General features: G+C 46.9%; 2 protein-coding genes across 10 annotated transcripts in view; one reads left to right on the plus strand and one right to left on the minus strand.

Annotated features, from left to right (window-relative positions):
• The window catches only part of CNNM2 (cyclin and CBS domain divalent metal cation transport mediator 2), a 143,292-nt gene extending 132,789 nt beyond the window's left edge, over positions 1-10,503 (plus strand). Inside the window, exons 5-8 of one of the 2 annotated variants that reach the window (XM_049645657.1) lie at positions 1,641-1,734; positions 4,614-4,679; positions 9,132-9,316; positions 10,033-10,503. In XM_049645657.1, coding sequence (XP_049501614.1) covers positions 1,641-1,734; positions 4,614-4,679; positions 9,132-9,316; positions 10,033-10,242 — 555 coding nt within the window. In that variant the 3' untranslated portion in view covers positions 10,243-10,503. The remainder of the gene's footprint in view (positions 1-1,640; positions 1,735-4,613; positions 4,680-9,131; positions 9,317-10,032) is intronic. The other variant, XM_049645658.1, reaches the window with a different exon arrangement.
• A 7,054-nt stretch (positions 10,504-17,557) lies between these two features.
• The window catches only part of NT5C2 (5'-nucleotidase, cytosolic II), a 102,879-nt gene continuing 95,590 nt past the window's right edge, over positions 17,558-24,846 (minus strand). For all 8 annotated transcript variants that reach the window (XM_049645662.1, XM_049645663.1, XM_049645661.1 and 5 more), the window contains 4 exons: positions 24,141-24,192; positions 23,954-24,014; positions 23,647-23,823; positions 17,558-22,651 (listed from right to left, as the gene is read on the minus strand). In XM_049645662.1, the coding sequence (XP_049501619.1) occupies positions 22,415-22,651; positions 23,647-23,823; positions 23,954-24,014; positions 24,141-24,192 (527 nt within the window). In that variant the 3' untranslated portion in view covers positions 17,558-22,414. The remainder of the gene's footprint in view (positions 22,652-23,646; positions 23,824-23,953; positions 24,015-24,140; positions 24,193-24,846) is intronic.

The following is a 24,846-nucleotide window of genomic DNA, read 5'->3' on the forward strand; positions in this document are numbered from 1 at the left end:
CCCCACCTCCCCGCTCTTCCCTGTGCAAACTCAGTGAGCCTGGCGGGCTTCTGTCTCCCACCTCTGACCTGCCCTCTCTTCTCTCGGCTCAAATCCTCCTTAGATTTTCCTTCCTGTACAAAATTTGCCTTGTATAAGAGCAGGGAGTAATTTTTTCTCTCCGAATTCCTTATGTTCTTACTGTCTTGTTCCTCGTGGAGAATTTTTGTTGACTGCCTTGTCCCATCGATTTTCACATGCTCCCCTCTGTCTCCTGCACTGGAAATGCGTGGGTGGCAAGGCCTGTCTTCTCGCAGGACCCCAGGGCACCTGTTTGTTTGCAGGTTGATTGTATATTATGGGTGGAGTCTTCAGTTCCTCTCTTATGGCAGAGAGTTGGTTGGGGGCGGATAAAACTACTATTTTGAGTGAAGAACTCAAAATCTAAAGGAGGGACAGTAAATAGTCTTCTGAAGAACTGATTTAAGGAAAGTCTTTCGTAATTGGGAATGTAGTACATGATAATAGGGGTGATCAAAATCATAGTTTGTGTTAGTGGATAGCATAGTGTAGCCTATCGGTCAAGAGCTTGTTCTTTGGTTATTGAATCCTTCTGTGCCTCTCTCTCCTGATTTGTAAGGGGGGGGGGGCGGTAATTGTGTCTGCTTCATGGAGTTACAAGCCTTAAGTGAGTTAATAAAGCGCTGACTTGTTAGCCCAGCTGCCCCTTCAATAAATCGTACCATAATTTTTATTTACCTGTCATAGAGGACGTACCGTAAAGGTAGCCTCTCACTGGAGAGGTGGTTATAGGCACCATGAACAAGAGCCACTGTGACCTTTGTATGGAAACCCACAAGTGCCACTCCCTCAGTGGGGTATTGCAGTCGCCCAGAAAACGCATATTAAACGCCTACAGTGAGGGGGGTCATGGTGGAGCCTAAAGCTACCAGGATGAATCGGGCAGCCTCAGTCGGTCCCAGAGGAACTGATGAGGGAAGTTGTGGACTAAGGAGCTAGAGGAAGAGAAGGCAAAGGAGAACTTCAGGGAGAGGTTTTGTCCTGGTGGAAGGAGACTGGCCTCAGGAACTTTTCCAAGACTGTGAGGAGGGAGTTCCGAGGTGTCGCAGGGCCCGTGGGGAGTCTGGATGACAAGGGGTTGGCCTGCACACGTGGGATGCTGGGCTGGCAAGACCAGAGTGAGTTCTGCCCCTAGAACTCTTCTGGGGTAGTCCTCTCTCTTCCACGGCCACGAACCGTGTTCGTTAACCCTTGACCCCGATGCTGCCCCAGCTCACGCTCCCGCAAGACTGCGTCTTCCCAGCGTTGGTTCCACAAATGGGGCGAGAGCACCGTCTTCTTATTACTGGGCGGGTTCCTGGGGCATCCAGGCACAAAAATAAGGATGCTGGGGAAATACCAAGGGGACTCACAGAAATTAAACATCACACTTTTACTGTCTTCTCTGCATCTCCAGCCAAATCCAGTCTTCATATTTGAGATGAATTAACCCTCTCTGCTGAGTTGGGAAAGATCATCTGAGGCTCTACTTCCCCGGGGTTGGTTGGGAAAGGAATTTAGATGGAAGGACAGATCTTGCCGAGAGTCTGCAGATAGAGTCAGGGAACTGGACTGAAAACACTCCCCTTTTCTTCTCACAGGGGAAGGTGGAAGTAGAAGCTGGGAAAGAAGGTATGAAATTCGAAGCCAGTGCTTTCTCCTACTATGGTGTGATGGCCCTCACAGCCTCTCCAGGTGAGTTTTCCTGCCCGGCCTCTTGGGGCAGGGCTGTGTTTTAGGGACAGAATGCCCTTCTACTCTCACCTTCCTATACCTGCCAGCCAGCCCTGTTTATCTACTTTTTTGCCCTTTTTATTGAAGTATAGCGTGTAAGCCCAAAACGCCCTCGTAAATCCTAAGTCTATGCCCCCGTGAATCTTCACCCACTGACCACTCCTGTGTCGACAGGAGGTGGGCAGGCCCCGCCCCCGCCCCCACACTCCCTCTTAGTCACCGTTGCCCAGGCCACTGCCTTGACTTCTAAGCATAGCCTAGTTTTGCCCGCTTTTGGACTTTGCGTAAGCGGACTTAGGCAGTAGGTGTCGTATTGAGCCTGGCTTCTCTCACCCGGTGTCGTCCGTGTCACATTCGTCATCGTTGCTGCGTGTGCTCCTACTTATTCTCACGGTGCTGCACCGCGTGAATATACAACAGCGTATCTATTTCATGGCTGCTGGGCGCGGGGGTAGTGTCCTATTGGAGGCCACCGTGGATTGTGTGGCTGTGGGTACCGCTGTGCACGTCTTCTGGTGGGCGTGTGTGGAGGGGCGGAACTGCGGGCTCATGGCCATGGCCTCAGCTCGAGTAGCCCCTGCCTTGCAGTTTGCCACGGTGGCTGCAGCGGTTCAAGCTCCCGCCTGGACTGACGAGGGTCCCGGCTGCCCCGCATCCGTCGCTAGATACTAAAACATTAACTATGCTGGAGGTTTTTGAATTGGCATTTTCCCGAGGAGGAATGAGGTTAATGTGTATGTATTGCCTACAGCCAGCTCTTATCTAGACAGCTGGTCAGTTGAGTCAGCCAGCTAATGGGTGTGCCATGGGGTGTCGACTAAGTGCTCTGAGCACAAGAGGCCAGCAAGCCGTGTCCGTGCTGGTAAGAACATGGACTACAGATCCCTCTGGGTCAGGACTTGATGGGTCCCTGTGCACCGCTTGCTTTTTTGCAAGCATGCGCATGCTTGCTGCCTGACCCCAGCCGCAACCAGACAGGTAAACGGAGGTGCTGGGGTGCCATCTTGTGGCCAGAATACCAAATGACATGCTGTGCTAGGAGACAGAAACCTCAAATTTAAAACTAGCCCATCCTAAAACAACCTGGGTCACTTCTGAAAACCAGCCTCAGAAGGTAGGGGGTATACCTCCAGACAGACCTATGTGGGTGACATTAGTCTTCATCTGCTGCGCCACACAGCGTCCCGGCAGAGATGTCTTTACAGTGGGGAAGCCAGTGAAATGTTAAGAATTCTCTCAAACCTCTCAGCCTCCCCTGCCCCAGATGCATCTTCTCACTGCCCTGCCATGGGGTTTCCAGCCACATCAGCCAGTCTCCCCGTTGTCAACTGTTGGCTAACAGCAGTGTGAATGTAGGCCTGTCTGATCCCACTTAATTGTGTCTGCTGTAAACTTGAAGGTGATCTTCTGTTCTCACTGCTAGTGAGGAGGCAGGGAGATTCCAAAGTGGGCCGGGAAGACCTGGGTCACAGCTGCAGTTTCATATTATATGGTTGCCTGCCCTTGAGGACAGCCCTGGCTTCCTCCTCCTTAAAAGGACTTACTAAGGTTACCTCGTGTGATTGTTAGAAGAATAGAACGTGATGATACTTATCCACACGAGTGCTTTGTAAGCTTGAAAGCACAGAGGGAATGTCGGGTATGACAGGTGTCAAGCTTGTGACTGTTTGGCCACCAACCTCAGATTAGTCCCAGGTGAGCAGAGTCAGAGTTGTTTAGAAGGTTGTTTTGAAAAGAAAGTTAGAAGAGTTAAGTGCACAATGTTACTGATGACTGGTTCTTGAAACCTAAATATTAGCCCAATTTATACTGAACTGTGGATTCACGTAAGGGCAGGTCCCATTCAGAAAAGGAATTGAAGAGCAGACCTCCCTGAAAGAAAGCCCGGGGGACTGTAACAAGCTTGCCTTTTCTGGAAATGCCAGGAAGGAAGGGGATCTCATTAATAACATCCTATTACAAAGCCCAGTATTTGACTTGACAAGTAGGATTTGGGATTTTGTGCATTTCATTGAGAGATACAATTAGTACAGTAATCTCAAGATAATAATTCTGTTTATTAGTGTTGATTGCCTAGAAAAATCCTGCCGTCATTAGTTATCACAGCCTGTCCCTTTGCATGTCAATTATACTTTAATTTAAAAACAAAAACAGAAACAAAAAATCCTGCCCAGAAAATAGGACTCCTGCCAGGTAGGGCATTGCTGATTGGACTTTTCAATCAGATGGACCTGTAGCTCTCTGAGTAAGCAGTGCTGAGGATGCCCTTGGTCCGCCATTCCCAGCAGACCTGCGTATAACAGCCTTTATTTACTTTCCTCTAATGCTTTGAAACTTCAGAGTATGCCGAGCCAATGCAAAATATCATATCAAAATTACAACCAGGCTAATTAAGGATGTCCATGAATTGAATAACTAATTGCTTGCCGCAGACAGGGACGCTGTTGGCTGTGCTGGTGCAGGTGGCTTGGGTCCTGCTCTTGGGGCCGTTGATTAATTGAGCCCCCCTTTTGTGTGGCTAGTTGTGATTTAAACCCTTAAGAGCATGTTTTGAGCTATAAACCCCAATAGGGTATTAATGGCTTAAGAGATTTCTGGGTTAGTAAAGAAGCATTTGAATAGGATTTCTTCTGATTTCTGCCTCCCCATTCCTCTTCCTGGAAAGCAATGTGTGCTCTTTTTTTTTTTTTTTTTATTTACATAATAACTTACAGGCTTTTGCACTTCTGGAATGGAACGCTGATGTTAGTAGAGCGGGTGTCTGCTCCTGTCCCCTGAGTGCAGAGATCGCCTTTCTTGCCTTTTGATATGGTCTCACCCTGTTTTTCTCCATTTTTCAGTTCCTTTGTCCCTGTCTCGTACCTTTGTTGTCAGCAGAACAGAGTTGTTAGCAGCAGGTTCTCCAGGTAACTCTGCATGTTTCCTTTTCATAATTCTTCCGGTTGCCTCCCTTGACCCCACAAAAGCCTAGATCTGCTCCCTTTATTTGGTCCAGGCCGTTGGCAGTTTTTCTTTGAGGTTGCAAACTCCATGCTTATAGACGCAGTAGTGAGCTTTCCAGGGAAGTATAAGCCCACAGCCATTGTGCGAAGGCTTCGGGAGACTGGCGGGGAATCCGCGAGCGTGAGCAGCGCTGGCCCCACAGAAAGTGAGAGTGACTCTGACCTGGATCCGGATCCTCACTGCTCCCTGCCTGGCCCACCCACACTGCCGACCTTGGGTTTTCAGGGCGGTACAGGGGGGCTGCTTGGGGTGGTTTGACCTCAGCAAAGGCACTTGCAGAGGCCCCGAGGACCTCAGAACCTGAGGATGCTTCTACCAAAAGCACATTGAGCCCAAAGTCTCAAGGACTATGAATTTTCCTCAGTGGACAAGCGCCCTGTGTGCAGAGGCCCTGGCGTTCTTGGTTCTGTTCCTTTGGTCCTTTCTCTGACATCCCTGTGAACGGGGCACGTGCATTACCCCCCCCCCCCTTCCCCCATCAGGCAGGTGGCCCTGCTTGTCCTGTCTCCTTCTCTCTCTTTTGAAATTAGTACTGTGCACATTCCCCACCAGCTGCTGGTTCCTGCCCTGCAGGAGAGTTTGGTCATGCCTGGCTAACACGTCCAGAGGCTAAAAGGAAAGGCAAAGGTTTAATCTTTCTTTAATTAAAATTGCTGAGCTTTTGGTAGTACAATTTTTCTCTTTATTTTGTTCCCCACAGCTTATATTTTAAAATCTGATGAAATTTGCGATCCATAATCCAGTTTGAGCAAAACGGTCAAATGCTGATATTTAGTAAAGGAGGCAATACTTGTCCTAGAAAGAAGCTAATGTTCCTTCAAGTCTTTGCTCTGAAAGAATTGGGGGTAGATCTTATTTATAGGACTGTTTGAATCAAATGAGCTGGAAGATTATACATACGTACACATACATATATATGCACATAAATAGGTATTTGTGTATATGTATATATGTTTGTGTTTTTTCTCCCCATTTTATTCGCTGGCATGTGCTACCTCTTTAAAATGTCACAGATGCTGAACTAGAGTGACTTTTGGATGAAGTTCATGAAATATCATTTGTATTTTACTTTTCCTGTAGAACTTAGAGATTTCTTAGCTGTGTCCACTCTATCTGATCCAGTAATAAAAAAATCCATTTGTGGGCCCAAGCCTTCAGGATGCTGGCATTACAATAATAGACCTAAACCAGTGATTTCTAGCCTATTCCAAAAGGTGCCTTGTGGTTCCCAGGGAGGAGGCTGGGACTGTTAACTTTATAGTATCTTTCTAGCTGACTTCTAAAAAGAATTCCTAGGCAAGATGAAGAAAAAGAAAAAAAAAAATCCGAGAAGGCATAGAGGAATTAAGATTGAAAGGTTTTTTATCATAATTATTGTGATAATTTAGTACATAAATTTGGCAACAAAACATGACCTGAACTGGGGAGTGGCCACTTAAAGTCTTTATTCTCTTTGGTGTGAATATTCATCTCTCTCACTGCATGTTTTTTTTTAAATATATGAAATTTATTGTCAAATTGGTTTCCATACAACACCCAGTGCTCATCCCAAAAGGTGCCCTCCTCAATACCCATCACCCACCCTCCCCTCCCTCCCACCCCCCATCAGCCCTCAGTTTGTTCTCAGTTTTTAAGAGTCTCTTACGCTTTGGCTCTCTCCCACTCTAACCTCTCTTCCCCCCCCCCCCTTCCCCTCCCCCATGGGTTCCTGTTAAGTTTCTCAGGATCCACATAAGAGTGAAACCATATGGTATCTGTCTTTCTCTGTATGGCTTATTTCACTTAGCATCACACTCTCCAGTTCCATCCACGTTGCTACAAAGGGCCATATTTCATTCTTTCTCATTGCCACGTAGTACTCCATTGTGTATATAAACCACAATTTCTTTACCCATTCATCAGTTGATGGACATTTAGGCTCTTTCCATAATTTCTCTCACTGCATGTTGATGAAAGGCCAATCACACTCTGTCCTTGCCAAGCTACTGGAGAAGGGGTCCCACTGCTTCTCCAGACTGTGGCCAGGACGCCAGGCAGTGGGTTGCTGCAAAGGAGGGGGTTCATCTCACAAAAACAGAGGGTGGTGGGTTGAGAGGAAACTGACTAGAAATATAGAAACCTTGGAGAAGCCAGAGTTTGCCTGTAATCCTCCTCAGGAGAAAAGGAGACTCAGAAGTACCGCGCAGGGCCCTTGACATCTACCTACCGACACAGTCTGATCAATAAGAAAAGCGCCCCTTAAATGTTTTGGTTTTTGGACCTTTAAACTGTAACGCACAAAAGCTAGCACTATCTATAGCAATGGTGATGTGGGGCTAAAGCCTAAGGATTCAGTGGGATCCTTTGTTTCAAAGAACGGTTGGATCTTTCAGCCTGGGTGATGCCCTCACTAATACAGGAAGGCTTGGCCATCAGGGTAGGTACGTAGTGGAGAGGTCTGGGAAGCAAACAGAAAATATAACAATGTTAACTAGGCTTATGGATCGGTTGTTAGGTGTCAGATGCTGTGCTAAGCATGTTACATATTATCTCATTTTTTAAAAAGCTTTTTATTTAATTTTGAGATGGAGAGAGTGGGGAAGGGAGGAGGCGTAGAGAGGGAAGGAGACAGAGGATCCGGAGCGGGCTCTGTGCTGGCAGCAGAGAGCCCGATGCAGGGCTTGAACTCCTGATCATGGAGCTGAAGTCAGACATTTAACTGACTAAGCCACCCAGGCGCCCCTATTATTTCATTCTGAATCCCCATCAGACTTTAGGAAGTGGAGACTATTATTACCTGCCTTTTACATATAGGTAGGGAATCTGAGGCTTAGCAAAGTTGGGTCATCCCTTCTGCTAAATAGAAAACATCTGATAAATTATTAATTTGCCTTGTTCTCTTAGAAGATAAGTGGAACCAACCAGATGAGTGGCCACTCTGAGTTTAGTTTTGACTGACGATGGAAAATCGTTCTGCCAAGAAAATTGTAGGGAAAGTCATGCTGTGAAAATTTGGGGAGAAAGTGAACTTGCCATTTGAGGTTCATCGAGTACTTACCGTGTTTTGTTGTGGTTGTCCAATTTAAAAAAAAAATTTCTTTAATGCTTATTTATTTTTGAGAGACAGCATGAGCAGAGGAGGGGTAGAGAGAGAGGGAGACACAGAATCTGAAGCAGACCAGACACCGAGCTGTCAGCACAGAGCCCTATGCGGGGCTTGAACTCACAGACTGTGAGATCATGATCTGAGCCAAAGTCAGATGCTCAACCAACTGAGCCACCCAGGCGCCCCTGTGGTTGTTCTATTTTAAGAGGGATGTTTACTGAGTGGAATCTCAGATGGTGGTCAGGATGGGGTTGAGGGGTCATAAAACACATCAAAGTATTTAGCCTGGACAGGAAGAGGCTTAAGGGGAACATAACTATGTTCAGGCTTTTAAGGCTCATTCAAGTAGTGGAGGGATAATGGGGAATCTCTACAGCACGGAGGGAGAGACTGCCGCTTGAGTCTGAGGAGGTGGACATTATGCAGGTCAGGACCTGTCCGCTGTGAACACCCACTTAATATTTGTGGACTAGACTTGATTAGAACAGCAAAAACGGAGGAAGCTTTGACAAGGCGGGAGGTGGGTTTTATTTTTAATGAAATTTACGTTAGAAGCTACGGTCAACTTGCCTTTACGAACAGCAACACTTAGACTCACTGAATTTCCTTTCACTTTGTTTTAATGAATGAGTAATGTGCATGTCATTGAAGAATCCCACAGCACCTACGCTGCCTTTAATCTTTTAAGGGTTTGGTGTCTTCTGGTATTCCTGAAACCCTGAGACATCCTTGGACTGCCTGGTGGGAATTTTATTGAGGTCAGAGACCAGGATAACAGGTTTGGTGGAGGGGTAGGAGCAGACGGAACTGTCCTGATCCCTTGCGAGCACATACTGATTTTACAAACGTTCTCAAGAGTCCTTTGCTTTTGCTTCTGGCACGGTCTGTGTTTTACATCCGGGAGCTTCTGTGCCTTGGGCCTCATCGGCACACAGCCTGCGCGGTTCAGGCTCACTCCTGACACAGGTGTGTAGCCACAGGGTCTTCACGGTCAGAGCCTCGGGAAGGACTGTGCGTGTGTGTGTGTGTGTGTGTGTGCGTGCGCACGGGGCTGAGCGGCTGACCCGCGCGATCCCCTTGTTGCCGGGAGGCCAGGAGCGTGTTGTAGGAGGGCCCTACATGCTGAGCGGTATGGCTCAGGCGTCTGGGAGAAGTTCATTGAGCTGGTCTGTTAGTTGCTACTTTTTTTATTTGGAAAATAAAGAGCTGACTTTATTGCTTATATCTACCTCGTTTAAAAGGTTATGGTTTCTTTCCCCTCCTTTTCCAGGTGAAAACAAGTCGCCGCCTCGCCCATGTGGCTTGAATCACTCAGACTCTCTCAGCCGAAGTGACCGGATTGATGCGATAACGCCGACACTGGGGAGCAGCAATAATCAGCTCAATTCTTCGTTCCTTCAAGTCTACATCCCCGACTACTCCGTGCGAGCCCTTTCTGACCTTCAGTTTGTTAAGGTAAGAGAAGGGAGAGTGGCTGGGCTGGAGCCGGGGCCCGGCCACTGGAGGCCAACTTCCTCAGCGAGTTGTTTGGCTTCCCAGGCCCCGCCACTGAGCTCTCCCTTTGTCATTTGGACTCCCTACACCTCCATCTACTGTGCCCAGGGGTTAGGCCGGGGAAACAGGTACCTCCCCGGCTCTGTCACAAAAGCTGCCAAGTCAGATGTGCCTTTTTCAGGGAGTGAGAGCTGGAGATGGTGAGAAACAGAATCCACATTTTCCAGTGAGTCCTCATGAGCTCCTGACTCCAGTGACTCTGGATGGCCCTGGAAGGGCTGAGATCAGAGACTCTGAAGACTTAACGGGATGGGGCAGGAAGAACCCTCTGCTTCTCTTCTGCCCCGAGACAGGGTTCTTTTCTTAGTCCGGAATAAAGACGTCTTGTGAAGAACAAGCCAGCTTTAGCTGTTGGAAGCCTATCTCCATTTTCCAGTCGCTGTGAAACTTTGAGACAAAGATCTGGAAATAGCTTCTATCAGTAAAAAACTGACTTGTTCACCAGCGTCAACTTGAGCTCTTAAAAGTGGCTCAGTTTATACTCAAGGATGGTATTTCCCTAGAAAAACTATGAGGGGCCTTTCGGGGGATTTTAACGTGCCATACCATGTCGAGACAAGAGCGCCTGAAAATAAGCATTATCTTGGTTTGTTTTTGTGCCATCTTCTGGCCCCCAGATCTCAAGACAGCAATACCAAAATGCCTTGATGGCATCCCGGATGGACAAAACTCCTCAGTCTTCAGACAGTGAAAACACTAAAATTGAATTGACTCTTACGGAGCTGCACGACGGGTTGCCAGACGAGACAGCCAACCTGCTCAATGAACAGAACTGTGTGACACACAACAAGGCCAATCACAGCCTGCACAGCGAAGGTGCCATCTAGGGCGCCCCCCCACCAACCCTCGCCCCCACTCCCGAGGCCTCAGGCCAGCTGACCGTGAATCCCATTAGCGTGAGCTTGTGTGCCGTGCTGCGTCCTGCAACATCCTGAGACCAAAGACTTTGTTCCCTTCCTGGAAGCAGCAGAGGAGGACGGTGAGGGTGGACTGGAGACCAGAGGTGTGAGATCGACAGCTAGGGCATGGCATCCGAGATGGTGGAGACGAGCCTCTTCCACCCAAATAGAATCATGTTTATTTTTTCAGTTGTACCTTTTATTCCTTATTCACTCTCCTCCTTCCTCAATTTGCATGAAGTTGAAAATTGTTGCGGTTTATTATTTTTTTGTCCCCCAAGAGATCATGTTTTTAAAAAGTGTCTTTTGCAGAGTTTTACGTTGTTGTGTCTGAACTCTGCTGTGACTCCATGATGTGACCCGCACAGAATGGACTTGCTCCTCGGCCCTCGTAGGGAGGGGTGCGCTTCCTCTGCGCCCAGCGGGTGTCGCTGTGGAACTTGAAGGATGAATGAAGAAAGCGGTTGATGCCAACCCGCCACGTCTGTCCCACTGTGGGGTGGAGCCTGCACGGGGGGGCCTGCAGCCGCCTCTGTGAGCTCAGTGTTGTTTTAAGTTAATGTTTAACCGTGTCCCTTCCCCTCAGAAAGGTTTAACATTTGCTTGGAATGTGATTTTGCTCCTACTCTAAGGAATTTTTATCACCAAAATGAATGTTAATGAATTTTAAACCCATGGTTTATCATTGGCAAGAGGCAAGGTGGCTTCACCCCGACATTCCTACAGCCTGGATTCTCCGGCCCAGCCAGGCCTTCTCCCCAGCTTACCGAGCGCCGTCACCCACCTCCCCGTCCTCGCTCTTGTTAACCCAGGATGCTGCTACACAGATGCCAAATGGAAATCTTCCACAGGGCTTTTGAGTAATCATGTGGTGTGGAGTTCAAGCTCCTCCCCTTCCCACCGGGACCTCTGTCATGGTCAGAAAAGGAGTCGGCTTCCAGCCATGCCTTGAGGGCACTTCTAGACCCGTGGGTTTAAAGGAGGGAACTTCGGGGTCTGCCAGCCCCCACCCCTGCTCCCAGGAGCCAGCTGCCCCTCTTCCCCCTCTGTCCCTGGGCCCCTGGGGGGCCCGGCAGTGGCCGTGTCCCTCGCCTGAGGACCTCGGTGCCTCCCGCCTCAGATGCGGCCCACAACAGAGAGGCTGCCTGTACGGCCAGGGTCGGCGTGGCCCCGAACAGGGATTCAGAAACCAAATGTGTGTTGCGGCCGTTTCATGTGTGCGTCGGCCGCCTTTTAATGCCAAATTCATCACGTGTAGTGAAATTAATGTCAGGAGGTATTTCTTGAGTGACTGAATTCTTACCTATCTTATCTGTTTTAAGTGTTACCCGAGGGATGAGTGCATTTTGGTGGCAACGCTCGTACACTGAGTTGAATCCATACTGACGGCAGTGCTCGTGTAGAGCTGCCACTCCGTGCTGCCTCTAGTCACTAGCCAAGAAGATAGCGTTTTGGCCGCGGGGTCTCACTGAACGAAGGGAAGCCCCGGGCCAAGCGGCGGTTTCCTTCTCCCTCCTCAAGGTAGGAGCGCGCCCCCCAGGTTGGGCTCTGGGGAGGGTGGGAGCTGTGGTTGTGCAATAACCGGCCACCTGCTGGGCTTGCCTCCTGGTGAGCGGTTTGGGGCTCTAGTGTCATATGCGCATCTCCCGCACTATTTCCTCTGGGACGTCGGTCCTGCAGTGTCTTCCTCATCAGGTGCCATGCCCCTCAGTGAGGCAAGTACTGGCCTCAACTGGCAGAGGTCACGGCGGTGGCGGGGGGGGGGGGGGGGGGGGGGGCCTGCGAAGGGGCTAAGCGGCCCACTGCTGGCACCAAACGTACTACCACGGGATGGAGCCCCCACTTTGTCTTAATGTGAGTGGGGCCCTGCAGTGTCAGTGTCCCCTTTTATAAACAGACCCATCCAAGTTAAAAGGTCTCCGTTTCTTAAGACGCATGTGGCTAAACACAACCCCAGTGTGGTGTGGAAACTGGGACTGTCCATGGGGTGCGCAGAAATGAGAGTTCCCTCTAAGGAAGTAAAACCTGGGTTTTGCACGGGGGGGTGGGGGTGACCCCCCAACAACCACGCCGTCTGTCCTCTGGGCCCGGACTGCGCTTGCCTTCCTGGTAGTTTGGTGGAGCCTGGCCTGCCACGCCATGGCTCCTCTGGCTTTCAGGATCTCTGCCCCCTCAGTCTCTGCCGACTGATCTGCTTTGCCACACGTGGCCCGTCTCAGGGTGCCTTGCTACTGGAAGGAGCTCCTGGAATCTGAGTTAATGTGTTGGATCTTTTTCAGAGCCCCACTGTTCCTCTGTGAACCCGAAAGCTCCGTGAGAGTCCGGGGAACAGAGAAGGGATTCCAGCTGCCAGCTCCTTGACTTCAGAGAGAAACAGAACTTCTCAATACCGTCATACCTGCTCAGTGTGGTGGCTGTTTGAAAAGTCCTCTGTAAAGTGCTGGCAGGGGTGGCTTTGCAGTGGGGGCTTCTAGAGGATGAAATTTTAGCCTCCCAAGTTTGCACTTATTTTCTGTAAGCCACTCTTTACCTTTGATTATTCCCATTATTCTGTAACAACAGGGAATCCAAAATAATTCCTGGCTCTAGTTCCATCTGCTTTGGGGAAAAGCTCAAGACCCTTCCAGTAACACTCAGTGTCATGAGCGATCAGATTCCTCTTCCAGGCCCCACTTTGCCTCTGGAAACTAACTTCAGGCTGTTGAAGGAGAAATGCTGGCTCATTGCTTCTCTGGGCAGTGGAATGATTTTAGCTTAGAAGTTCTATGCAGTTACATCTATAAAGTCAACGAGTCTGGCAGAGAAAGCGAATCAAATATTTGAGATCCCCACGTGCAGTAGTCAGTTCTTAGCACCACCAGTAGACCATCTTTTACTGGGGCTGCTGGCTTTGTAAGCGTGGAAGAGAGTGGGCTGTGGAGCAGACACAGGTCCTGGTGTCCTCAATGCTGCTGGAGCTCTTGTTGTCAGACCCAGGGCCTCTCCCTAGTGGCTTCCGTGGCCCTTGCTTTGGGCCCTGGCTCTGTGGGACCAGATAGGGCCTCCTCCTGCTCTGAGCCACTGTAGCATCTCAAATGTTTCATCTGAAACTGGATCCCTAGTATCCAGATGTTCCCAAGACCGTCTGCTTTGGCTTTATACATGAGAGGGGTGTGTGTGTGTGTGTGTACGCATTTCCTACTGCCTTACACGTTCTTTCCCTTTATTTCTCTCTGTTCCACATTCATCAGGCGAGTCTAAAATTATATATTTAAATTTTCAGGAAAACATAATGTTAAGATTCGCACATGGATACTGGGATGCTAGTCAACTAGTTTAAGCCTTGGTTCTTACATAATTTACATTTCAAAGGGCATTCTACTTTGTCCTTCCCTCCTTCCTCACCTCACTTAACAGGAGAGAGCTCAGTGCCCATGCTGACATGATTGGCTTCTCCAAGTGGGAGGAAATAAGGCATCTTGCTATTACCTGACGTTACTTTAAGGAACGTCTGTGCAAAGGCTGAATGCAGAACTTCACGCTAGTATGGAACATTAACTGTGAATATATTTACCTGTGCTATCCCCAGTACCATACGACTAAAGGACCAGCTTTTCCAAGTCGAGGAAAATAGTGGTAGATACAAGTAGGATTGCATTTTATCTAGGAATTGAAGTAACAGGAATTGGGGCTATGCGGGGACTGTGAACTTCTGCTCTCAAATTCTCTCGGGTTGTGGAGCAGACCTAAGTAAGGCCCTGGCTGATTGAGCCTTTGTCCTGGCTGGTCAGAAATAAGAACAAACCCCAATCCTGAAAACCAGCCAGGGATCTGTGGCCCTTTTCATCTTTCCTGGCCCAGGAGCCCAAGATTCCTGCAGTGTTTCCCAGGGGTGCTCCCCAACAAAAGACCCCTGGGCTGGCAAAGGAAGGGTGCTTACCAAACAAGAAGCTTCCAGGGAGGATTGGCTTGGCGCACATCACACGACCCAAGTTCTCTGGTGGCATGGGCAGCGGGAACAACTTCCCCGTCAACTTTTGACCCCAGGACAGTTTTCTTGCGGGGGGGGGGGGGAGGTTGACTGAGCTGGCAGTTCAAGGTGCAGAGGCTTCTGGGGTACAAGTGCTCCATTTCTCAGGATGCAGTTCCTGGGTCAGGTTTGGTTCTACTCTAGGCTCCGGGCTGGTGGTGCTTCTGTCCAGCAAGGAAGGACATCTGGGTGAGTTACAGGTTAATCCAGATGTAGGAGAGATTTGGGGAACTCAGTAGGAACGTGGTTTAGGGTGATTCAGAAACTTTCCGATGTAAATTTATCAAGGAGCAACGTACTCAGTGGATTTTTATTATCTCAGGGCCATTTACAAATCTTTATCTTTTCGTATTTCTTTTGTATTCAAGTGGGCTGATAAGAGAGATGAGTTCAGAGAACTCTAAAATGAGGTTCCTTTGCCTCATTTGAGGGTGAGTGGTGCACCTTTGCCAAGCCTGCTGATGTCACTGTCCCTCAAGGCTGCAGCAGTGGGCCTTTTTCCTCTACCACCTGCAGACATTCTCCCTGCAGTGAATGCTTACTTGCTGGTTTTCCTTCTGCCCTGTCTGAAGGCTCCAGGGCCCCTGGTCAGCCCTAGGGACGGAAGGAGATGATGGGAATTCACAGCAACTGCAGAGCTTGGAACTTTTCTCGTGCCATCTTGGGCCAGGGACTTTCTTGGCTTCTTAGACCTTTGTGGTTGGCTCAGCTTTCTGTCTGCATATGCTAGAGCCACCGACGTAATTTCACTAGAACCATTGTAAATACCCTTTGATGGGAAATACCAGGCTGTACTTGAAGCAACACAGGAACAAAGGTTCTAGTAGCAAGAGAGTAAAGTTCTAGGAATCTGTATACCAAGGTTTTTATGTACACAGCTCCAACACATACTATCAGAAAGACTGAATGAGTACATGTCTTTGAGTTTGAATACCCGCTGGGGTATTAAACATACACTGGAAGAATGACTTGCCTCACTTGGCAGGGGATCTTCTGGCATTTACCCCCATCTGACCAATATGGAGTCACTTGGGAAGTGATTCTTTTGGGGCCAGATTCTTCTTCAGGTTCACCCTGGAGAGAATTATTACATGGACCTGGTGGGGCTTGGCTGCCTTCCCTTTGTGTTGGGAGGCCCAGGCCCCTTGGTATACACAGCTGGTCTCAGGCTCCCAGAGCAGAAGGGAGTGGGAAAGAATAAGGCATCAGGACTTTGATTCCCCAGAGAGCCCCATCCTAGCTTCTGATTCATGATTCCATGTCTGGAGTCTACTGTGAAGGTGGAGTATATCAGTCCATTGACTTCTCTTGTTTCTGGAGTCCTTTAAATCTACAAATGTATATGCTTTATTTTATATTATTATTTATTATGTACATATGCCTCTACTGTTAGTACATTGTCTGTGACTAAGACATTTCCTAGAGCCCCTCATCCATGGAGCCTAGGGTTCTGTTGTCCCTTAAAGTGGGTGAGAAGGCAGTGGTTTTGTTTGTTTTTGTCATAAAGAGGTTGCTGCTCTTAACGTTGACCCTAGCATTCTGGCCCCTTTCATCCGGCCCACCACTACTCCTGATGGACTAATGTTTGGGATGATGATGGAGGCAGGGCTCCCAAGTATCTCCATGAAATACTTGAGGTTCTGGTGACTGGGTCTATTCTGTATGCAATTGATGGTATGTAGCATGGCTGTGAGACCAGAGTGTCCTTCCTCACTCCCACCCTCCCAAGCCAGGTTGGCAAACTGGCCATTTCCCACCTTGGATTGCAGAATCCATCTCTCTGGACCATGGAAGCTGCCTGCCCATCTGGGCTTCTAATATGCCTTTTCTTGGTTTTGAGGCCCAATGCCAGTATTGCCTTGGCCCTCAAATAAGACCCTGCTTTGTGTCTGATTTTCACCCTCCTCAACCTTTACTGTGTCATAGTGTACATTTCATGCTTTTCAGCAGTGAAGTTTTCCAAGCACAGTATTGAGAGCTGTGTACATAAACCTAAAGAAGCACAAATGACATGTATAGGTTTCATGAGCTGATTGTCATAATGAATGCATTTTATAATTCAAATGATGTTGTAGATTTACAATCTCTCCTATTTATTTTGTACCAATTTATTTGTAAATTTTGTGATTGTTTTAAAAGGTTTTTGTTCATTTCTATTATTCTATTTAGATAAATGATGATTTTCTGTTCACCCTTCCAGCGGATGTGTGTTCCCTCTTTCCCCTTTCATCTATGCAACACCAACCTCGGTCCCCTGCCCAATAGCATCGCTGTCCTGGTGGGAAAGCTGGGATTGGTTGTCGGCATGGCAACACAGCAGGGCATTTCCGCTGGACACATACCACGAAGTCTTATGTTAAAAGAGAGAGATACCAGAAGTGGGCCTCCACCTCTACCACAGTCTCGTCCCACCGGTTCTGGGGTGGGGGTGGGGAGGGCGGGGAGGGAAGGTTCTCCTTTGCAAAGATTGTAGTCTGTCCCCTGTCGATTCACTCAAGTTGCCCGACATTTGCTGCTCGAACAACACACAGTTCAGCTGGGCAAGTGTCCAAGCTGTTTTTTCCTAGGCAAGACCAGAGGCCTCCTTCAAGCCTCTCCGCTGGCTCTTGAAGATGAAAACGGCTCTGTAGGTCCTCTGCTCTGCAAAGGCTAGGAGAAAGGTGGTAGCCTGCACAGATGGTTCACTCTCAAGTTAAAAAGGTCAGGCCTGAGTGCAGGAGTCGCGTTCAGATGCTCTTCAGGATGCTGTAGGCATCCACCTTCCCTAATAACCCAGTGTTGGGGCCCACATTCCTCTTCCACCACCACTGCTTTTCAAGTCTTCTTTCTTCTTAATCCTCCTCCTCACTCATACGTGACCAGACCCTGCAACTCTTCTGGTCGAGGCTCACTGCCCCTCTGTGGTTTATTCTTGGATCACATCTTTCTGGAATCCATTTTTCCTCCACTCCTAGCCTTTATTTATTTTACAATCCAAAGAGGATCATGCTCTGAGAATTGAGCCTCTTGGTGACTGGCCCCTTACTTACACTTGCCCTGTGGACGGAGACTTTTCAGTGAAGGGCTGCTGGCAAGACTGGCTTTGGAACATGCCTGACCTAATCACCATGTTCCCTTCCAGAGTCATCACCCCCAACTTCTGGAAAGTAGAACAGAGTAGACCTATATTCTAGCAAAGTGTTACCTTCTTGGGAGTCTGTTTTCTTTCCTTAGAAGCAGAGAAGAAAGCACTAAGGGAGGCTGGGGAAGGAATTCTCTCTCCAAAATAGCAACTCCCACTTGGCTGTTTTGCTTAGTTTTTCCTGCTTTACTCACTTTGTCTAGATGAGTCCTGAGCTCAAATCAGGAAATTCTCCAATAAAAGTAGAGGTGATTTTCCTAAGCTTTCCCTCGGCATCCATGGGGTACCTGTCAGTTCATTACTAAGCTTTACCATGAAGAAAGCTCTGGGGTTTCTAGTTCATAAAACAAATTGTGCTGCCCAGCTCTTTTTCTCAACTTAGTACTTCTGAGGCAGAGATAGTGACCAGAGGGGCTTGCAGAGAAAGTGGTACAAACTGAATGACTTTTTCATAACCTGATTTCTGAAAACTTCTTTTGTACTTTTTAGAAGTATTTCGATAGCGATGATTCTTTAAAGCCAAAACGTTGAATCCTACTAGATGCCTAATAAGCTCTTGCTTTCTAAGACTGTTCCATCCTTTTCCGTCCAACATCCTCCCATTTCTGCTCATACTGACATGTCCCAGAGCAAAGGAATGGTTCATAGGGCCCTTTCTCTGGGATATTCTGTTAGCATGCCATCTCCCTTGGTGGATAACTGCGAGGCCTAAGGGTGCAAGGGGGAATCAGCTGCTGGAGTTCTTCATCGAACTGCTTTTCCTGCTTGGGTGCTCATGACTGTGGAGTGCTCACACAGTAGGCCAGCACAGGATGGGAATATTTAGATTGAGCCAGCTTCCCTGCTACAATTCTGCTACATCATTGACTTGAGGGCAGTGGGTCCAATAATGAAATTACTTGCTTCAAAATAGCCCTACCCACAAGTCAAAGATCACCTCTGGTGAGAACCCTCTCAAAAAATTGGACAATAAGCATCTTTTTTTAGTGTTGAAAGGTTTGCTTGGCAAATCTTTCCAACTATCTCAGGAACTTCCGAGACTCTGGACTAGTGCTGCCTTTCCTGGAGAGAAAGTGCGCTCAGTTGCTTGGGCTCCAGTGCACGTGGTGAGGTTTATCTTGGCCTGGCCTCCTCAGGCCTTGTCTACAGCACTAACCAGACATGGCTTTGGGAAGAGCTTAATGGGAGAGCAGACCATTTGGGTACCTATTTGTACCTGATAGGACTCATGAGGAAATCTAATCCACCTTTTTTCTAATAATAAAATGAAGCAAAGGTATCTCTGTAGGAAGAAATAGACTAGACCAAAAACTGGTTTAAATTAGAAAATACAAATTACCGGGGCACCTGGGTGGCTCAGCTGGTTAAGCGTCTGACTTTGGCTCAGCATGGTTCGTGGGTCCAAGCCCCACGCTGGGATCTCTGCTGTCAGCACAGAGCCCACTTCAGTTTCTGTTCCCCTCTGTGCCCCCCTCTCTCTTCCCCTGCCCCGCTCTGGCATGCACACTCTCAAAAATAAACATTAAAAAAAGAGAAAATATAAACTACTTAGAGTAACAGCAAGCTTGAGATATGTGTTCAATTGGGAGTACTTTTTGCGTTAAACCTCTTCAGTGGAACTTTAAAACACTGTATTTTATTTTCGAAATTGTGTTATCCTTGTTGGAATAAGATTGCTGTGGCTTTGGGATGAAGATACTGTGTCTGACAGTAGGGAAAAATGGGTGAGATTGCTAGGAAAAGCTGCCTTGTTCATTCTGTAAGTGAATGCTGTTTTTTTTTTTTTTTTTTTTTTTTTTAAGAGGATTTGCTTTCTGCTATTTGCACATACTCAGCGGTAGGAACAGTGTGAAATGCCGGTTCATGTTAGTGGAGGTGCAGGATGGACGATGTGGGTTACAAGTCACCTGGCTCTGCTTCCCAGGTGCTGTACATGGCCTCTCTGCTGTTGGATGGTAGTGTATCGTTTTTCTTTTACTTTTAGGGCTGCTCAGGTACCTCCATGGTAGAAATTTCATTCTAAGGTCCTTTCCAAGTTGCGTATCATTTGAAATGTTCCATTTGAGGAAAGATTTTAAGTGCCCTATGCTCTAGTCACAAAAAAAAAAAAAAAAAAAAAAAAGTCATGAGAAACCTAAATATTGAGGTATAAGCTTCAAAACCAAGCGAGGAATTGGGCCATGGACTGACTGTATGGCAATAGCTGGGCCACAGTTACCGTTTTTCCCACCATCAAGGAAAGGTTAAATAGTTTCCATCACACGGAATGTGTACAAAGCTCCAACCCTTAATGCAGACTTAGATATGCACTTGTTTGTCTCAGGCTATTTGCGGTGAGTAAGAGTATTTTTAAATGCTCTGTCAGCCTTGGAAAAATTGCAGGGCTTTAAAGTTGTTGACAAAATATTTCTTAAATAAATAAATCTGACTTAGAAGTATCTAAACATGAACAAAGTACTTTTAAGTCTGACATGTCACTGCAAGTGGCTTTTTAAAGTAGTTGCTTAAAAACAGTAACGGGACTAAGGATTTGTAGCTCCAATCATAACTTGGGAAGGGTGGCTTGAAGGGCTTGCTTTCTTATTTTAGGTCTCAGCAGAACTATGCTTATGGGAGGAGAAAATCTAAGGTTGAAACACTATAGAGATGAATGTAGGGGGCAAGTCCTCTTAAAAGGGAACCCAGCAGGGCTGGGGTCTGCTGCACCCGCACCTAGCTGCTGGGTGTGCCAGGGGCCCTGTCAACCCTGAACAAGTTCAGTCTAGCACCCAATAAAGGGTGTCTGGTGCTTTTCAAATACCCAGGGAAGAGATTTTGAAGAGTTGGGAGAACTGTGTTCTCACCGTGTAACACGCCTCAGGTTTAAAAAACAACAAAAACATTAAGTTCAGCCTCCTTAACTATTGGCCACAGCGAAACTCACATTCATGTTTTAGCAAGCTCAATTCTATCTACTCTGAGTGTCTGCCCATGGACCACCTAAACACTCTGTTCTGCGTCTTCTATGCTTATGGAATCCTGGCTCTTCAAGATAGGTTTTGCTGGTCCTGAAAAAAGCTCTGATCAGCAGTGGAATTCTTCTTCCAATTGTGTTTCTTCCTTTTTGATCTTTGGACCCACTGTCAGATATCTGACTTTTAGAAACTCTTACACAGGTAAGATCTTATGTGAATAACACAATACCAAAAGTGTGGTAAATTAAAGCAAAGTGATCATAATGGTCCTTGCTTTAAAAGGGAAAATATGTAAATGTTCCATTATAAGTTAGCTCTGCAGCTGTAGCCACTTAAATATTATTGGGCTTTGAGCAAATATAAGACTGTGCCAAACTGGGCACTAGCTCCACTTGAATGAGAATAATAGCTGGGGTGACCACAAACACACTCTCTAAAATTTTAAATGGGGACAGCATTTAACTGCTATTTGCAACAGCATTTGTAACCTGATCACCGTTAAAGTAGCGTATATTCCTAGTAGATACCAGTTAGAAAGTTTCTTGGCATGACTTCATATATAGACCATGTATCCTGAAAGTGGTGATATAACATGGTCTTGGCTATGTTATTACTGAACTGTGTTCCCTGCCTATCAAATAATTTTTAGAAAGCCTCACCTCATAGTCCTGTATTAAAAAACTTGACATGAAAAAGTTTTGAGGACTATTTAAGTGCTATAAATTTAGCCATCAATCATGCTATACTATACCTTCCTGTAGAAGAATGTCAAATTGATGGCACTAGCCAAACCTACACCCACCTAAAGACCAACGGTTATTAAAGTTGTGCTACAGGAAGGGGTCAAAGTCAGTATTAGAAATATACTTTATTGAATTCTAGAGCAACTAATCTACCTTCTGTGTTCACCAGGAAGAATGGAAGGAATATATAAAGGTTAAAGGGAAAGTCTGCACTATTCAAATTGCTATAGCCACTCTGCCGACGGCGAGGCAGCCCGGTACCCTCTAGGACACAGTAACAATCCCTTCTTGTTCAAAATAACAAGTGATTTCTCTTGGGATTCTGAAGTGCATTTATTCACATGATTGTGCCCTCTGCTTTAGTAAGGTTCTGACTGATAGAACCCTCTTCCCATCCTCTCATGCTTGACTGTGGAATACAGTCCACTCTAGAGGACAGGGAAGGCCGGAAGTCTGGGCGGCACGAGCCACACTGGCCCACGCTAATGACTTTACTCAGTTATGCTCTTTCACGGGGCTTGCTCCTTTGTCCTCTTTCAGCTGAATTCTTTCTCTAGATTTACTCCAGATGAGAAAAAGACTGCTTTTGGATAACAAGCATTTCTACTATCAAAAAAATGTAAGATTAGATGAAGACTTTTACCTCAAGACAGAATCACTGCAGTGCATTCCAGGCAAGCCCTATAGCAAACCAAACACTTGTGCAAGACCACTGAAGCCTGCAGTCTGCCCCCAGGCACTGAGGACACTTCAAAGCTTGTAAACGGAACCTTGACCTTAACAGAAGACCACATTTGGTAATGGAAACAATATATTTCTCCACTGACATACAATACTGTGTAATGCACTGAAAATTTCAGGATGGACTTTGGAGTAAGAGCACAATTTGTAACATATCATTTTCAGATCACCTCTTCGTTCCACTTGGATACTCTTCACTAGCCCTGGTATATCCAATATATACTGAGGATGAAACCAGACAAGGAAATGGTGTCACAAGCCACAATGGAGCCTTCTGCATGCAGTTCAGCCCGGCTTCACCCTTGCTTTCTTCCAATACAGACTCCATTACAATTGTGAACCATCTGCAGAGTGCAAACAAAACTACTAAAAAGTATCTATGATTAGAATATTTTAAGGTCTTCAGAAACTTCGCACATGTACCTTTGATGGAGCTCCCCCACCCACCACTAGAACGCAAACAGGGATATCCTTTGCTCCTGGAAGTCCTGCCAAAACGTGTTTAATGGATGCTCAGTTTTGGTTTTCCTCCTTATTCTTCCTCTTCTTCCTCCTCTTCATCATCATCTTCATCATGGCAGTGTGTAATTTCCTGGGGGGCCAGTGGGAAGAGGTTGGGGGGTTTAATTTCACTAATCGACCGGGTCAACTGGTGCCGCTTGTAATCAGTATCTTTGAAATCAACTGATGTGCGGTTCCGGGTAGCAAGAGGGGACTCCATCTCATTAATATCTACATGTGTATGTTCCACCGTTGATTCATGAGGCATCTAGAACAAAGTCAGAAGGTCAGAAAGCAGGTGGAGTGAAACAGTTTCCCAAATCCTAACTCCTTCTCCCTCGGTTAGGTGGTTGTGCAGAGACAGGTCTATAATGGATCAAAGGCCAAGCCAAATTAGATACTTCAGCATCTTCCAGGAACTACCTTCCTCTCATCCTCAACTCTTTTTTTTTTTTTTTAATTTTTTATTTTTGGGACAGAGAGAGACAGAGCATGAACGGGGGAGGGGCAGAGAGAGAGGGAGACACAGAATCAGAAACAGGCTCCAGGCTCTGAGCCATCAGCCCAGAGCCTGACGCGGGGCTCGAACTCACGGACCGCGAGATCGTGACCTGGCTGAAGTCGGATGCTTAACCGACTGCGCCACCCAGGCGCCCCTCATCCTCAACTCTTAAAACAGCCCAGATCTCAATTATTAGAGCCCGAAACTGGAAAAGATGGGGGGAGAAAGATTCCTATTTCACAGCAAAAAAACAGTCCTGCTATAGATCAGTATCTGAACACAGCACTATAAAAACTGCAGTGCTCACAAAAGAGGAAAGTCTTCACTATTCAACTTTTAATATGACAAATTTCAGAGTACACTTATACCCTATGCCATTACCTATACCTTCTCAAAGATCCTTTTTGGTGCAAGCATGGAACTTGGTTACAGGCTTTTGCACATTAGGAAAAAAAATGCAAATTAGGAAAAAATGCCTGGGTGGCCCAGATGGTTAAATGGCCAACTCTTGATTTTGGCTCAGGACATGATCTCACCATCCAGAGGATCGAGCCCCGTGTTGTGCTCTGTGCTGACAGCATGGACAGTGCTTGAGATTCTGTCTCTCCCTCTCTCTCTGCCCCTCCCCAGCTCTCAAAATAAACATTAAAAAAAAAAAAAGACCCAAACTCTCCTGTGCCATCCCACAAAGCTGGCTGCAGCTCTCAGCCGTAAGTGTCTATCTTTATTATAAAGAGCAGCCTAAGACTATGTCAACTCACCAAGACGTGGGCAGCTCTGAAGAGGTAGCTGAAGGGGTAATAGAGCAGGTTGATGAAGGAGGCTGCATAGAGGTCAGCGTACCGCATCACCTGGCTGGCGAAGAGGGTCTGTCGGGAGCCACTGCGGAACAGGCTCCCCATCATCCCATAGCACATGTCCATGTCATGTGTTACTTTCTACAACAGACAAGAGACTGAATTCTAGTAGTTGTTGGGTACTGGCTATGTGCCTATCCTTGTATCACAGGATGAAGACAAAAATCACAACTTTATTTTCCAAGATCTCTCCCAAATCCCATTTGGATACCTTAATACGTCTCTGGATGGAACTAATGTCAGGGCGCTCATTGCTGCTGCTATCAAGGTGCCTGGAGGCGAAAAAAGAAAACTCCACTGAAAATCTCTGGGAAAGAGGTCTCTTAGACCTAGCTGATTCTCAAAGAGGTAGATGGTTTTAGGAAAGAAATGTTTATCTTTAGGATCTGGAAACTTACTTGTAGAGTTCAGCCAAGAAAATATCCAAGCTCTGAAGCTCTTCGAAAAGTGCTAAAGTTTGGAAGGAAAAGAAAAATGTTTTCAACAAAAAGCACTCAGGTTTTAACTCTTCCTGAAACTAACAGGCTGCAGCTATGACTGAAAGGTAAAGCTATGGTGAGTGTACAAAATGACTTTATTCTCCTGCTTCAGGAAAACCTACTCCTGCCCTGCTTGGGATCTGGCAGCAAGTGAAAGCCACGATTCCTTCTTCTACTTCAACACAGCTAGCTACAACTCTTCTTTCCCAATGGATGCTGAGTGCTAATTTGTATCCCATTGGAGGTGTGTTGCAGCAAAACAAGTGTTAACAGTTCTATTTTCAGATCAAAGAATGAGGATTAGGGGATGTGTCCTGAGTCACAAATCCAGGAAACAGAGCCAAATCAACTAGACTGACAGAATTTCAGAGGTAGAAAGTTGAAAACGGGCATGAAGGACCAGCCAGAAAATCCCACCAAGGACAAGCAACAGCCAGCAGCTGTTGCCTGTTTTGTTGGGGTTCTGGCCTTTCTCAACCTGGGTTCCCCAGAGAGAAGCCCTAATGTATATACTGTTTTAACAAATTTTCTTTACCTACCGAGAGTCACCTAATCAATTTCTCTGTTCTGTGGATCAGATGAGGAGCCTAGGTTGAGAAAGGTTGTTACTTGTATCTTTATATAC

Source organism: Panthera uncia, chromosome D2 (assembly GCF_023721935.1).
Source record: "Panthera uncia isolate 11264 chromosome D2, Puncia_PCG_1.0, whole genome shotgun sequence".
Taxonomy (NCBI): domain Eukaryota; kingdom Metazoa; phylum Chordata; class Mammalia; order Carnivora; family Felidae; genus Panthera; species Panthera uncia.